We start from the raw sequence: 16,292 nt of genomic DNA, 5'->3' as shown, positions 1-16,292 counted from the left end.
CTGAAAAGTGGAGACCAGAAGAGTGGTGGAGATAATTGAGAAAAGCAGCCCAGTTTGGTTTCAGTAACAATCGGGTCTTTGCTGGTACACATAATGGCCCCTTCTCCCTTGCTGGCCAAAGCCACGTTTCCCAGCTCTTTTCACTAGGAAAAAGAAAAAAAGCTGTGGCCTTGGAGATGCTGGAGATAATGACCATGGGGTGGGCAGTGAAGGCCTCCTGCTTCAGCTGACAAGGTGGGAGAAGATGTGTCACCCTCGTGTTTAGTTTATTCCCCGTATCTATTCAAGCGGGGGGTAAACTGAGATGCAAGTGCCCTCACTTGTGTTCTGTGCTTTAGATTTTTGCAGCTTGTCTTGATGTACATTTTCTTACTTCACCCTTATGACCACCCTTTAAAAAGTAAGTAATTTGGGAGGCTGAGATGGGAGGATCACCTGACCCCAGGAGTTCAAGACCAGCCAGGGCAATATACTGAGACCCTGTCTCTACAAAAGAAATTATTATTATTTTTTTGAGACAGAGTCTCACTCTTTCACCCAGGCGGGAGTGCAATAGCGCGATCTCGGCTCACTGCAACCTCCACCTCCTGGGTTCAAGTGATTCTCCTGCCTCAGCCTCCTAAGTAGCTGGAATTACAGGTGCCTGCCACCACACCTGGCTAATTTTTGTATTTTTAGTAGAGACGGGGTTTCACCATGTTGACCAGGCATGCGCCACCATGCCCAGCTAATTTTTGTACTTTTAGTAGAGATGGGACTTCGCCGTTTTGGTCAGGCTGGGCTCGAACTCCTGACCTCAGGTGGTCCACCTGCTTAGGCCTCCCAAAGTGCTGGGATTAGCCACTACGCCCAGCTCCAAATTAAAAAAAAAAAAACTAGCGGGGCGTGGCGGGGAGGGGTGGCTCACGCCTGTAATCCCAGCACTTTGGGAGGCTGAGGCAGGCGGATCACGAGATCAGGAGATCCAGACCATCCTGGCTAACATGGTGAAACCCTGTCTTTACTAAAAATACAGAAAAATTAGCCAGGCGTGGTGGCGGGCGCCTGTAGTCCCAGCTACTCGGGAGGCTGAGACAGGAGAATGGCGTGAACCCGGGAGGCAGAGCTTGTAGTGAGCCAAGATCACTCCACTTCACTCAAGCCTGGGCGACAGAAGGAGACTCTGTCTCAAAAACAAACAAACAAACTAGCAGGGCGTGGTGGCATGCATCTGTAAGTCCCAGCTACTCAGGAGGCTGGAGTGGGAGGGTCGCTTGAGCCCAGGAGGTTGAGGCTGCAGTGAGCTGTGATTGTGCCATTGCACTCCAGCCTGTAGAGCAAGACCCTGCCTCGACAAAATTAAAAAAATAAGTATTGTTGCTCCCCTTTTGGAGATGAGTCAAAAAGATTAAACAACTAGCCCCAAGTCATGGAGATAATTTAAAAAGATTAAACAACTAGCCCCAAGTCATGGAGATAAAAAGGTCAGAATTTCTTTTTTAGAAACGGGGTCTTACTCTGTTGCCCAGTCTGGAGTGCAATGGCACAGTCATGTCTCAATGTAACCTCAGACTCCTGGGCTCAAGCGGTCCTCCCACGTGAGCCTCCCAAGACTACAGGTGCACACCATCATACACGGGACAGGGTCTCGCTATATTGCTCAGACTGGAAAGTTCAGATTTTTAAATCAGGTCTTGGGACTCCCGATTCTGTTTTTCCACAGAGTCACCATCTATCCTGACAATGCTCCATTTCTTATGCTGTTTTTCCTCACCTTCAATACTGCTCCCCCATCCCCCCACCTCTAGGTGTGAAGGTTACCAGGAGAGACCTGAGCTCGCTGGCTCTGACTCCAAGGTGGCCTCAGTGGAAAGTTTCAAAAGGCAACCGGTTTGGTTTCACTGGCAGGGCAGCGGCAGGCATTTGGGTTCTGGAGGCCCAGGAATGTAGAAGCCTCCAGCTAACAGACTCCGCGCGCCTATCCTCCCAAACACTCTCGGAGATAAGCTCCCAGCTCCCTCCCCTTTTCCACCTTCATGCACTTCCTGCTGTATTCTGTCCATTCCAGCACTGGCCCTTTCTGTGGGTGGGTGGGCAGAGGATACAGTTTCCTGCATGACTACTTGCTCATGATTCATACTTCTAAATGAAAGTACAACTGATATAAAAAAAAGATTTCTGGGTCTTCAATTAATAAAAAAATTACTAATACAGGTACCGGGGGTGGGGGGAGGTGCACGTACCTGACTAGTCTCCCTAGGGCCTAGCATATCTATGAAAGGTATCCACACTTTGGGACTCAGGCCTTGACAACTGCTTGTGGTCGTGTCAAGGAAAGACACAGAAATTGTGCTAAATGACTCTCAAGGGTCTTCAAAGATCACCCAGCAGCTCAGGCCAGCCCCTAGAGATGACCTAAAGAGTCTTTCCTGAAAAGCAAGTCCCCCTTCCCATCTCTTGATGTTGGTTGGGGGCCACACTGCCCTTCATTTGAGCTACTCACCTACTAGCTCTCCTGAGGCAGCCAGAGGGAGGCCCTGGGTGGACACTGGGTTCTCTGGTGAACGCTGCCTGGTGGATTTCCAAGGCAGCCAGGACTGCCGTCATCCCACAGATGGGGAAGTGAGAAAGCTTGGGTCAGCTACCCTTCAAGGGTCTTTCTGAGCGCCTGGGGACCGAGGTGACTAGGGACATAGGAAAAGGACTCTCCCTCCCTACTTCCTCCAAAGGAGAGTTATCAAAGCTGCCCACCTGGGATGTCTTTCCCTTCCCAGCCCCTCCCTGTCACCAGTACCAAAAGGAAGCAGGAAAACATCCGTCATCACAGCCCCGGATGCGGATTTTCCAGTGGCTCCTATCAGGATATCCCCCAGCCTTTTCCCAAGGGCTTAGGGATCTGGAAAAGTCAAAGATCTGGAGGGCAAGTGGTCACATTGCCAGCACCACTGTGAAAATCTGGACCTTGGGGAGGCTGAGTCTCTAACCGATCCCAGACTAGTTTTAGAAGATCTGGTCAGCTCCCAGCCAGTCCCAGAGAGGGCCCATTACACACCCCAGGGGACAGCATACGCCCTTGGGCGACCTCACAGTGCACACCTCTGCTCAGGTTACAGCCAGGTCTCTGGAGGGACTGAGTCGTCACCGACACCTCCTCTCCCCTTGGTATCTATTTCTCTCTTGGGGATGGGTATGTTTGGGGAGCAGTAGAGGAGGGGACAGTGGACAAGAGCCAGGACTGGGGAGGAAGGCTCCAGTTATCGACGCTGATGGACAGCTCGGCTCCTTCTCAGAGCCAGGTAGGGCCACCTTCGAGAACTGGAAACTCCCCGTTTAGCTTCTCAGGCCTCCCTACTTCCTCTTTGCCCTTGGCAGTAAGAACAAAGAAGGGAAATTTCAAAGGTGATTTCCAGGTTTCCAGAGAAAAGTGAATAGCTACAGATGAACTGTCAGTGCATGCAGTGTTGGAGCAGGGCAGCCCGAGGGCGGGTGAAGGAGGCTGGCTCACCATAGTCCCTGCTCGCTCACTGGAGGATCTGAGGTTGACCTGATGCTGCCGGGGCTTCGGGGGTGCCCGGGCCCGGGCTGCATGTGACGCAGCCAGGAACAGAAACTTGAACTGTCACGGAGGTCGCTTGGCATCTAAGTCACCCTGGCCGAGGGTTTCTTCCACCTCTCATTTGGCAAAGGCTGCTAGGCAGAAAGGCATCCTGTGTGGTATCCAGCACTGTGCTGTGCGTGTGCCCGTGCCCCTGAATAATAGATGCCCCCAGCTCCTAGCACTCTGGGGATGCAGTGAGGGAGGCAGCTGTGTCTGAAACAGCCCCAGGAACTGGTGAACTCCACTTTGGGTCTGCATGTTGAGCCACTTAGCCTGAAAGTCCTTTATTTTGGGGGAGTCACTCTCCTAGTTAGCCTGCCCACCCTATCCCTGTGCATGAAAGCCGGAGAGGGAGGGGTACATAAAAGCAGAAGAGTTGTACGCAGCCACCATGGGAGAATTAGCAGGCAGCCAGGGTTGAGTTGAGGAGTGGGCACAGTCCAGTGTGGCAGGGGCAATCCTCTGCCACTGCCTAGCTACCTCTTATGTCACCTGCAAAACCCCATCCAAACCCAGGAAGGGTCAGGAGGGGCCAGGGACTAAATGTGGATTCTCAGGGTTGGAGGAGTAGGCAAAGTAGATCTCCTGGAGCACAAAGGGACCACTCCCTTCTCAAGGGGTTCAGGTCAAAGATACCTAGGACCCTATTAGGGATCAGGTCCCATGAACTCATCTGGGGCAAGTCGGAGGAAAAGCAAAAGCAGCATCTGGAAGTGTCTTCTGAACCGCCCCCACTCCTGAGGCTGGGGAGTTGATTTCAGAGCTCAGCACTAAATGGAATTAAGTGTAATTACAGCCCTGATCCACATCTCACTCTGTGCATCCTCCTCAGCAGGGGCGGGGAATGGGGAGTGGTCCCAGACTGGGTCCAAACAAACGTCCCATTCCTGGGTTTCTGACAGCTCTTGGGCCACAGTGGGCTGTAGGGAGCACTGCCCCTCCCCGGGGACTTGCAGACAGCCCTCTGCTACAGGCAGGACCTGGGCCTGGGCCCCAGTGCTGTAACTGTCGAGCTAAGAACCCAGCGAAACACAGGCAGAGGCATCAGGAGACTGGACGCTGGCATGAGCCCTCGGGACAGGGACTGAAGGAAGTGTTCTAAACCACTGATGCTGAAAGAAGACTTTAATGTGCACAAAGAAACCTCACATTAGTGACAGGGAGACAGAGGAAGGAGGGTGGGGAGGACTGAGGCCCAGGGAAACCAGAGCTATGGAGACAGAGGCCTTAGGGAAGAGGAGATGGCTGGGAGGAGGGCTGAGGGGTGGGCGAGGCAGAGAGGCCCATCCCTTGCTGAGAGGAGAGGGGGTCAGGGCGGTGGCAGAGGCAGGCTCTTGCTGAGAGGAGAGGAGTCGGGGCGGTGGCAGGGGCAGGCTCTTGCCTCATCAGGCTGGTCAGCATGTGGCCTCCTCTGGCCTTGATGCTTTGCTTCCTCCAGTTCCCTGAGCCTGTTCACTTCCTGCTGAAGCCAGGAGCCCTGGGCTGCCCTGACCCTGTTCCTTTAGATGTCTTTCCAGGGGCTGAAATACTGGGCCTGCGGCGAGGAGAAAAGCAGGCTGTGAGGGCCTGGGCCCAGGTGCTGCCCACTGCCCTGCAGCTCCCCGGGCTGGCGGTGTCCATTCAGCACCCATCGCAGGCTCATGCCAGGGGCCGAGTGAGCAGGATGCCTGGGTTCACACTACTGGCGAGGACACAGCGGTCATCAGGCTACGTGACCGTATAAGTGGTCTCCCAGGGCCCCTCTACCAGGCCCTGAATCACTTTTCCTTCTTCTGGTGACAAGCACACTGCTCCCACCAGAGGCTGGTGAGATCTAGTTCCTTGGGGAGTGAGGGTGAGGTTTGTTCTCCAGCCTTCTCAGAGACTTGGCGAAATCTGAGACCCAAACCACAGCCTGTGGCCAGTGTGTCAGACCTAAGTCAGAGGTTATAGGGGAAGGACAAAAGAGGAGTCAAGAAGAGGCAGGCTAGGAGAGGAGGGGCACTGGTGGTGGGGTGGGGGGTGGTCCTCACCCGGTCCTGTGCCCCTCCATAGAGGACTGGGGGCTCAGGAAGGGAGGAGACCCCGAGCCAGCCCAGCAGGGTGCTGTTTGTTGGAGAGATGGGGCCGGAAGGGAGGGCACCAGCACAGGGGCTGAAGTTGGTTAGGTCAGAGGCTTGGGAGTCAGGCTGGCTCATGCCCTGATTCTGACATTCACACAAGCTGCCTGCGTGATGGGGGGCAAGCCACCGAGCCTCTCAGGGCCTCTGGTTAGTCTGCTCATCTGTAAAATGGGCTCCTGACAACACCTGCCTCATGGGGGTTGTGTGGGTTCTTGAGAAACGGATCTTCATTCAAGAAACACTAGCTGTGAATATCACACCTACACGCTCTGAGAAAACTCGGCGGGGGTAGGGGGTGTAGTGGAGAGGACCAGGGCAGCCTGGGAGCCTTCCTCCTAACACAGCAGGAGACCAGCCTCAGGCCCACAGCACAAGTGAACAGCTGGGGCCCCTTCCTGGCACTGCTCATGAAAGACTGGCACTCTGGGTCCAGACTTTTCCCTCTCCAGGGTGACTTTTCTTTGCATTTCCTGAGGACTGCGCTTCTCTGTGTCCCCTTCCCTCCGCACCCACCCTGGGCACTGGATTTTTTTTTTTTTTTTTTGAGATGGAGTCTCGCCCTGTCGCCCAGGCTGGCGTGCAATGGCACGATCTGGGCTTACTGCAACCTCCGCCTCCTGGGTTCAAGGGATTCTCCTGCCTCAGCCTCCAGAGTAGCTGGGATTACAGGCGCACACCACCGCGCCCGGCTAATTTTTTTAATCTTTGGTAGAGACGGGTTTCACCATGTTGGCCAGGCTGGTCTCCTGACCTTGTGATCCGCCCGCCTCAGTCTCCCAAAGTGCTGGGGTTACAGGCGTGAGCTACCACGCCCAGCCTTTGGCACTGGATTCTTGATAAGAATGATGAAGGCCCCTCAAGGCATCCCCACCCTTCCCCCACATGCCCACTCCACCCATATCCCTGCCAGGAGCTCAGCAGCTGCAGCGGGGGTGGATGTGCTGGTGGCTCTGGCCAACCCTGCCTGACCACTTCCCGCCCCTCCCAGGTCTGGGGGCTAGAGGGGGCACCACCTGGGGCTGGCAGTGGGTCAGCAGCTCCTGCCAACGGATGTAGGTCTGGGTAGCCAGGTCCTTGAGCATGGTGCGGTGCATGGCCTGGGGGCTCTCCCGGATCTGCGTGCTGATGTGGCGGTCCAACTGCATGCACAGCAGCTGCAGCTCGCCCTGTGGAGGCGGAGGGAGGCCAAGAAGCGGGTGTAGCACGAGCCAGGCACATCCAAAGCCGGGCAGGAGGAGAACAAATTCAGAGAAAGGAAGGGGCACATTTGAGTGACTGTTCAGAAGTTGAGCAGGAAAAGGAGGATGGGGCCAGCACAACTGCTGGGGCTTGGGTCAGCGTCCCTTGGGAATGGCTCAGCTGGTGGGACACTGTGGGGAGGAAGAGGCCCTGGCTCTCCCAGGCTGGCTTCCCTCTCAGCCTCCCACTCTCTGCAGTTCCTAACAGTGGGCTGGGCGCCATCCCAGCCAACCCCCCCCCGCTTGGGGGAGAAGACACAGCTGGGCACCCCCACCACAGCCCTGCCCCTTGGGAGACTCACCCACTGGTCTGGAGTGATGTCCTGGCAGCTAACAACCACCCCGGCCAGCATCAGCAAGCTGTGGCACAGGTAGCAGGCCTGGAGGGAGAGCACAGGGAGAGCTGCTTCTCTAACTCCACCCAGGGCAGCATGGCGTGCCCTCCACCTGCACACTCCCCACTCTCAGGCTTGGCAGGCCAGGCAGGGGCTCAGTCACCCCTAGGCTTTCAGCGACAGTTTCCAGGGAGGCATCTTCAAAGGGACCTGGGTGAGCCAGGCTCTGGGCTGGCACTCACTTGGAGCTGTGACTCCCTAGCAGGCACTCCCAGCCTGCCCTCTGATGAAGGGCCAACCTCCCTTCCTCTAGAAAAAGGAGCCAGCCATCCAGAAACACACACTGTCCCCCAGCCTTGTGCTGGGGCAGCAGAACGCACCTTCTGGGGAAGCAGAATGCACCTTCTGGGGAGAGGGGCCTATCCACTCTGATCTCTGCAGTCTCTGTTCCCTGGGACACCAAAATGGGTGCAGCCTGCCTGGACAGTCGCCTTGCTGACCCGAGGAGGCAGATGGAGAGATGGGAGCCGAAGGTTTTGGCTGAGCGTCTGCACACCTCGCCTCCATCCTCATTCCTGCCAACTGCACACTCTCAGCAGTGAAAACAGGACGCAGGCCTGCTCCATCTGGCCCGAGAACAATTTGATCTTGAGGCACCCCTGGACTCTTGGTACCCGTTCACTTATGGGGTACGTGCTTGCTGTTTAGAGAAACCGAGCCATGGGGAGCATCCCAGGGCGTGAGGCTCCAGAAGGGATGCAGTCTGCCCTGGATTCCCAACTGCTGCCCGCAGGTGCGCCCCTCCACTCAGAGGGCCCTGCTGCCTTGTCCTCTCGGCTCTCTCTTCATGTCTAGGATCAGGAGGTGGCAGATGACCAGCCCCGAGGACGAGTAGGGGTGGGAGAGGCGGGCTCTAGAAATGCCGGCAGGTGACAATAGGCTGGAGCTCAGAACCAGCCCACGGCCCCTGTGCCCCAGCTTCCCCTGCCCTTATCACCCGGCCCTCCCAGGGCACCAGGCAGTGCCCCAGCAATGGCTGCAGCTTCTTTGCACAGGCCCAGGAGTCTCCTCAGGACAGAAGCCAGACCACTTCTGAGGACATCAGATTTGGTACCATCAACTGACTTCTTAAACCCAAATACCGCAGTGCAAAATCCTGAGGTCGAAGGCCACCTGGGGCTCCCACCAGCAGTGCCCACCCTGCCTGGGACCCAGCCTGTTCTCCAACACAACGGCTAAGGCCCACGGGTGGTCTGACTCCACAGGCTGACCAGGTGGCCTTGCACACGGCAGGCAGAGAAGACACAGTGGGGGAAACCGAGGCGTGCCTCCAGGAGAGCTGCCCTGGGGTGGGGAAGACCCAACCTTTCTGAAGCCCAGCTCCCTCTGCCTGCCGGGTCCCTGCAGCGGCCTGTGGACGCCCGAGTTGCCCGGCCCAGCTGGCCTGCTGGCGATGCACTGCTGGCTCCCTGAGCTCCCCTTCCCTCCAACCTGGCCTTGCCTTTGCGACTCTGTCCAGCCTTTGCAGTCTTGCAACAGCTCACTGCCCCCTTGTCATAAAGCAAGTCTGGGCCTGTGTGCCAGACACTATACCTTGACTGAGACACGGCGACATGAAACAAACTCAGACATGAGAGGGAGAAAGATACTTCAGGAGGGCAACCATTTGGTCAGGAAATAACATACCTCTGCTTCTGCACAGACCAAAAGGAGAAAGGGCCCTTCCAGGGTTTTATGGGGGATGGGGGAGTACAACTTAGAGGCTTCAGGAATTGACTAAGCTAAAGTGGGCCTCAAAGGAACAGTAGGATTCGAGGCAAAGATGGCCCTGTGCAGGCAGAGGAGGGCTGATGACAGACCCTGAGGGCGGTTCCAGAAACAGAAGCCACAGACCCTGAGGGCGGTTCCAGAAACAGAGGCCAGTACAGGTGCAAGGGAGTGGGGACAACCTGGGGGGCAGAGTTGTGGGAACAGGCTGGGGGTGCCTGGAGGAGGCAGGTGATAGAATGTGGCCACACTGGTGTGCTGGAATGTACTAGGTAGCAGGAAAATGAGCTCTCTCTGGGAGAAAGGATTACAGGGTATCCCTACCTTTCCTTTTTCCTTTTTTAAGATTATTTCCCTACAATGTGTTTACTCATACAAGGAGAATACAATGAGAGTTGGTTTAAAACATTTTTTTTTTTGAGACGGAGTCTCACTCTGTTGCCCAGGCTGTAGTGCAGTGGCGCAATCTCCGCTCACTGCAAGCTCTGCCTCCCAGGCTCACGCCGTTGTCCTGCCTCAGCCTCCGGAATAGCTGGGACTACAGGCGCCCGCCACCGTGCCCGGAGAATTTTTTGTATTTTCAGTGGAGACAGGGTTTCACCGTGTTAGCCAGGATGGTCTCGATCTCCTGACCTTGTGATCCGCCCACCTCGGCCTCCCAAAGTGCTGGGATTACAGGCGTGAGCCACCGCGCCCGGCTAAAACTTTTTTTTAACAAGATACTGCCAACGGTAATTGGCTGAACCTAACTGGGTTTGGGGTGGCTGTGAGGCATGGGAGCGGGACTTGGCCATGAAAAGCAGCCGAGACCCAGGCTGGGCGAGGTGGTTCACGCCTGTAATCCCAGCATTCTGGGAGGCTGTGGCTCAGGAGTTTGAGACCAGCCTGGGCAACATAGTGAGACCCCGACTCCACAGAAAACAAAACCAAAAGGTTATCCAGCATGGTCACCTGGATTCCCAGCTACTTGGGAGGCTGAGGCAGGCATATCACTTGAGCCTGGGAGGTTGAGGCTGTAGTGAGCTGTAACTGTGCCACTGCACTCCAGCCGTGGGCAACAGAGCAAAAGCTGGTCTCAAAAAAAAAAAAAAAAAAAAAAAGGAAGAAGCTGAGGCCCCTCTTTGAGAGGGCAATCTAATGATGAGAGGTGGCAGGGGATGCCGAAGAAAACATCCAAGGGTTATCAGGGCCATCACTGAGGACGGCTGGGGAAGGCACCCTGGGCTGTCTGCGAGGGAGAATGTGTGGGACTGGGAGGGGCGAAAGGGGGCCTGTCCCTCTCAGACCTTTCACTCCCCACCGCTGATGGCGCAGCTCACTGGCCTGCTCCACCCATGGGCTCTCAGGGGAGTCTCTTTGTCTGGAGGAGGCCCGGCTGCAGAACTTCCCCTCCTAGAAGGAGTCGTGGGGAGGGTCTGAGATCTGAGGAATGCCCTGGAGGAATATCAGGGAGGAAAAATCTGTCAGTGGACTTACCCCAGGCAGTGGAGAGTTACTGGTTTCACAACTTGTTTCTTATGCTAATTCCCATAATTGAATCTGCAGGGGGCAGGGAGGGGGGAGGGGAATCCCAGAAAAACTATTCCGAGTGTTTGGGTGGATAGTGAGTAGGAAATGGCAGTCCTAGAGAAAAACCCTGTTAACCACATTTTATAAGCTGTTTTTCCCAAAGGGAAAAACCTAAACCTGCCACTGCCTGGAGGCTGGGTGCATGTCTTCCTTGCATTTGAGGTGCTTCCTATAAGGAAGACGTTGACCCAATTTAAGGAGATTGGTGGCTGTGCAGATGCCCTCCCTTGGAACATCTCTGGGAGCTTGGCTGAAGCTGGGTTCCCAGTAGGGATTCTGAAAAGAAGCCTTCATTATTGGCATAGGAAATACCCACACTTCCATCTCCTCCCTGCATTTCCCCAGGACTCTTGGTCTCAGAGCTGCAAAGAGGTAAGAGAGAGTCTGATCCTGTCCAGACAACAAGCAAGGTGTCCCCACCCTCCCACCAGACCCCTCTCTCTGTGTGAAGGTCAGAGGAACAAAACCTCAGTGGATACTGGGAACTCTGTAGCCAGGAGCAAGCAGACCCTGAGTCTCCCCATCTAAACCGCCAGCGGCTGTGGACACCCGATTCACCCAGCTCAGCTGGCTTGCTGGTGATGCACTGCTGGTGGCTCCCTGAGCTCCCTTCCCTCCAACCTGGCAGGGGCAGGCACAGGAGTGGTGCAGGGCAGGCAGGGGTGGGCGAGTGAGGGGGCCCTTCCCAGCAAGACAAGAAGGGCCAGGTGTGAGAGCTGCGCTTCCTGCTTCCTTCGCAGTGTGACCAATTCCTGAACTTAGCAAGCCTGCTCCTGTCCTGGCTGGCACTACAGAGGCACGGTTCATCTTCCCTTCCACGAGGCAGGAGAGAGAGGCTGAGCCAAGGCTGCACTCCCTGCCTTACCTGCTTCCTCTCCCTTTGGGAGCACAAGGTGGCCCTTCTATACGCCAGAGGGAGGCCCTTCCAGGTCTCTTAGAACTGCTTGGTGCGGTGGGGATGTCATTGTGGCCTCAGGGTTAGCCCTCCTTGGGTGCTGGGGGGCTACACTCGTCCAGGCCTCAGAACCTTGTCTGAAGATGGGACCCAGCTCCTGCCCCATGGCACGTTAGTCAGGCTGGGAAGCCCTAATGGGAAATGGGACCCCGGAAACCTCAGTCAACATCATGGGGAAAGGCAGAGTCTGAGGGCATGCCCGGACCCAATACTGACAAGAAAAGCCCAGCCCATCCCTGCGGCCGCTGCCAGCAAGGGCCGAGCTCCCGTTTTCTGGGTCTTTCCCCAGAGTCTGGTGGGCTGGCTCTTCTGAGAAGTTCCATGCAGGAATGCCTCACTCCTGGCTCTACAGCCTTCAAGGGGGCCGTGCCCTCCCCCTGGGGAAGGAATGACAAGGCTGAGTGACAGCAGACAGCAGACTGGGACTGTCACCAGAGGAAGGGAGGTCAGCATCTCCATGTTCTGGTCCAGCTAGTTCTGACCCCAGGCTCCCCCAGCCAAGACTCCCAAGTCAACTAGGAGCCATTAGCAGCGCTTTTGTCATAGACAAAAGGGAAAAAGGGTGGACATTTCCCAGGAACTTCATCCTTTAGAAAATTCCCCTCTAGCCAATGCCAAGGGAGCGGGCTGTGGCCTGGGCTATTTACGCTGAAGGGGGGCAGGAAAGGAGGACGGAGAGGCTCTCCCAGGAAGCCACTCGCTCTGGCCAGAACATATAACCTTTCTCCCCCATCAGGTCATGACCAAGAATCCAGTCTTAACCCTGGGCAAGTCTTCCCAAATCCAGCTCTCTCCTGGAGGCTGCCAGACCGGGTGGGGAAGGCAGACCTGTTTCTGGCAGGAGGACCCTGCGGGAGCAGGTCCAGCTAGGCTCTGGGGCAGCTACTGTGTGTGTGTTGGGGGGAGAACCAAGGCTGACCCAGGAACGCCTGCTGGGAAGGACGAAGATGGACCCAAAGGGCACGGCTCTCCCAGCCAGGCTGCTGAGGCCCAGGGGCTCACCCCCAGCCATCCCTGCCTCTCACTCAGGAAGCTGGCCCTGATGTCTGCTGGCGCTGGGATTCTGGCCTGGGGTACCAGGAGCCAGGGGGGGTCCTCTTGCTTTCTCCTTTCCATGCTCACAGCCCTAGCCTGGCTGGGCTGCTCTCAGCCCAATCTCGAGAGCCTAGAGGTCCAGCCCAGCCCAGGAGAAGCATTCTGCCTTGGTGTCATCATTGCCACACACGAGTCCTCTCAGGACAGAGGTGTAAGCACACGGACTGAAGAGCGACTCTAGAGCTAACGGAGTCTGAGAAAGGCTGAAGCTGCGCTGGTCTACCCTGGGCCCTTTCAGACCCAAGGCTGGGGCTGGGCCACAATCCTTTTTTTCCCTTTTTTGTGCAATTTAAACCTATATAGTACCACTTCACGGCATCCTGATCCAGTAGCGCACGCAGAGAGGGCCTGGGACCCCGCCTTCAGCAGACATGGAAACTGCGGCATGGGGAGGGTTCCTGATGTGCACGACCCTGTGTCCAGGAAGGGCAGGTCTGGCCCAAGAGCAGATGTCTGGGCTCTCAGCCTTCAGCAGGACAAGCTCCCCGGGTGTGCGTGGATGGTGGTGGGGTCTCTAAAGAGGATTCACACTGTGGACATCCCCCTTGGGAAACAGCAAGGGTCCATGGGCCTCCTATTGGAAGGATAGGGCGAGGCTGAGGCTGCTCCCCCAGGGTGGAGGAGGAATGCCCTTTGCAGCCTGGGCCCCCAGGGCACACAGGTTGGGCACAACAACGATGAATCATGAGTAATCCGAGGTAGGGCTACTCAGGCCCCAGGCCAAGAGCCTCAGTCTGGGGAGGGAGACAGAGCTTAGGTGACTGGTGTGTCCACAGGACACCAGGCGAAAGGGGATGCATTTTCCTAGCTACGTGCCTTCTGAGCCCCAGCAGTGTGGCACTGGCCACCAGGACGAGGCTGCCATGTCTTCCCAGCCCCATGAGCAAACCGCACAACCTCTTCCCCTTGGCCAGGCAGCTTCTGCTCCAAGGTTGCACCTCTGACCCTTGGCTTTGGCAGACACTAAAGAAGGAAGCAGAGGGCGGTATCGAAAGCTCTGTTCCCAAAGGCAAGCTGACTTGGGAAGTGACTCTGACCAGGACAGGTCGCCGGTCATAAGCCCTAGTGAGGAAGAAATGAAGACATATAACCGACCACTAGGAAATGAGGCGGGTGACCTAAGACCTTTTCCTAACCTAGGGTCCCAGAAGACACAGGGCCAAGAGGCCAGAGAGCAGACGTCTTAGCCAGAGAGCAGACGTCACTGGTGGGGCCTGCCAGGCAAGACACCCAATTCTGTCAATGAAAGTGCCTGCTAGGGCAAGGGGTGGGGGTGACCCAAACACGGTCCCTAAACACGAAGCAGGGATGAGGCCCATTTAGGGTTAATGGGAGACGGGCTGGCAGCAGCTGGACAGGCAGGACTTCCGGCTCTGCTGCAGTGAATGGCCATTGAATGGAAGTTTGCTTTTGGGCCCTGCTGGGTAGAGAGGTGGGTGTCTCTTTCCAGGCTGCAGAGGACTCGGGGCCTAGCACGTGCCCACACCCTCCACGCCCTCAGAACAGGAGCTCTCACTTGCACCTCTGGCTTCCTGGAGAGTGAGTTCAGAGATCCGAGACCCTTCACAGCAGGGATCTCCTAAGTTCTATCTCTAGCTGGGGCCTGGGGCCTGGGCCCTGAGCAGCCCTGGCTCCTGCTCGTGGTACTGAGGACAGGGAGGGAATGTGGAGGCCATGGCGCATGGGGCTGGGGAGGGAAAGAGATGGAAGGCTGAGAGCTCCAGATTCCTGCAGACCTGCCGTGGGGAGGTTATCTCAGAGCGTCTCCCCATTCCTCCATCCGCCGGCTGGTGGCAGGAGCCAAGGCACTGGAGGCAAGTCCTTGCTGGAGGGCGGAGGGCTCCCACCCAGTCCACCTTCCTCTCTGGCTTCCTGCTGGTGGGGGTCAGGGAGATGACAGGCAGGGATTGGCGGGGTCTTCCTGCTGCTCCAGCTGGGACCAGAGACCTTGACACCAGGGAGATGTGGACCAGAAAACCTAGCTCTGCAGACTACCCAGAGAGGGACAAGATTCTCGGTGCCTATGTGTAAGAGTTCACGCCAGTACACGTATACATCAGTGCATACGTGTCAGTGTGCGTGTGAGCGTGTAGAGTGGAGGGGGTCACTGACACCAGCCAGGGCGTTGCATAACCACCTGACAGAGCAATGGTTTCCCCATGGCTTCCCCTTCTTGTCTTTCGCTTTTTCACTTACTGAATTGTCTCCACGGTGTTGGCACGTCTGGCCAGAGCCTGGGACTGCCCTCCTCATCCTTCCCACCAACACCAGAGCACAAGGCCACTGCCCGTGACTGAACCACAGGGATGCTGCAAACGTCCAGGGATCCTGTCCTTTCCCTTCCTTTGTAAGAGTGTCCCAGCCTCCTGTCCCCTACACTCAGACCAAACTGTTCCATGGTGGTGACTCCAGCCCTGACTCGAGGGGTGAACGTGTATCCCAGGCTGGCCATTCACTGTATGCTAGCTTGCCAATGTGACTGGCTTAGAGACGGGCACCTGACCCAAACCAAGCCAATGAGACGCCATTCTGGTTACGATTCGAGGGCCGAAGCTCTTTCTTGTCCGGGAAGAGTTAAAGGATGAGGAGACCCAGGTAGAGTGTTAGGTTAGAAGCTGAGTCACTTGCCTAGGGCTGCTGAAGGAAGGCTGTTGAGCCTGGAGGAGGGGAGAGCCTGCCTGGGAAGGCGCCAAGGGCCAGAGCCCGGAGGAGGAGGGTGTGACACTGAGGTTTTTTGACACTGTTTAGCCCTTGGGTCCCTCTAAGTCTGAGGAACTGTCCCAGGGCTTTCCAGGATTTGTGTTTGTGTTTCCGTCACTAAAAACTCCTGGCAAAGACAGGGAAGAAGGGACAGAAAACGTAATGCGCAGAGAGCACTTGAGAAGGCCATGGTCGGCCTGGGAGCTGTTCCTGCAGACTGAGGATGGCGTGTAAGGGACCTTCCCCACTGTGCTTGGCCGTCTTCGGTGCACAGCTGGGAGCCTCAAACACTGCAGCCTTGAACTTCTGGGCTCAAGCCATCCTCCCGAGTAGCTAGGACCATAGGCGTGTGCCACCGTGTCCTGTTAACACCACACCTGGCTCATTTTTAAAAAAAAACCTTTTGGCCGGGCGCGGTGGCTCATGCCTGTAATCCCAGCACTTTGGGAGGCTGAGGTGGGCGGATCATGAGGTCAGGAGATCGAGACCATCCTGGTTAACATGGTGAAACCCCGTCTCTACTAAAAATACAAAAAAATTAGCCAGGTGTGGTGGTGGGTGCCTGTAGTTCCAGCTACTCGGGAGGTTGAGGCAGGAGAATGGCGTGAATCCAGGAGGCGGAGCTTGTAGTGAGCCAAGATCATGCCACTGCACTCCAGCCTGGGCAACACAGCGAGACTCCATCTCAAAAAACAACAACAACAACAACAACGAAAAACCGTTTGCAGAAATAAGGTCTCGCTATGTTGTGCAGGGTGGTCTATGAACACCTAGCTTCAGATGATCCTCCTGCCTCAGCCTCTGAAAGTGCTGAAATCACTATATCTAGACAGGGTGAGGCATTTCAGGGGGAGCCATGGGGGTTGTGCCTGAGGTGAGACTCTGGATTGACCCTAAAAGGTAGCTGTTCAAGTATGTGAAGCAAGATGTAAACAAGCCACGGGTTGAGCCATG

The 16,292-nt window shown here is 56.3% G+C and overlaps 1 protein-coding gene across 3 annotated transcripts in view; it reads right to left on the bottom strand.

The window, feature by feature from the left end:
* Positions 1-4,687: 4,687 nt before the first annotated feature.
* FAM178B (family with sequence similarity 178 member B) overlaps positions 4,688-16,292 on the bottom strand; it is a 97,989-nt gene continuing 86,384 nt past the window's right edge. For 2 of the 3 annotated variants that reach the window (XM_055107641.2, XM_034953725.3), the window contains 3 exons: positions 7,220-7,297; positions 6,693-6,845; positions 4,691-5,111 (listed from right to left, as the gene is read on the bottom strand). In XM_055107641.2, coding sequence (XP_054963616.1) covers positions 5,079-5,111; positions 6,693-6,845; positions 7,220-7,297 — 264 coding nt within the window. In that variant the 3' untranslated portion in view covers positions 4,691-5,078. Of the gene's footprint in view, positions 5,112-6,692; positions 6,846-7,219; positions 7,298-16,292 lie in introns of all 3 variants that reach the window. The other variant, XM_057301269.1, reaches the window with a different exon arrangement.

Source organism: Pan paniscus, chromosome 12, assembly GCF_029289425.2.
Source record: "Pan paniscus chromosome 12, NHGRI_mPanPan1-v2.0_pri, whole genome shotgun sequence".
NCBI lineage: Eukaryota > Metazoa > Chordata > Mammalia > Primates > Hominidae > Pan > Pan paniscus.
The sequence above is the reverse complement of the archived record's forward strand: the minus strand, read 5'-3'. Positions and strand labels throughout refer to the sequence as shown.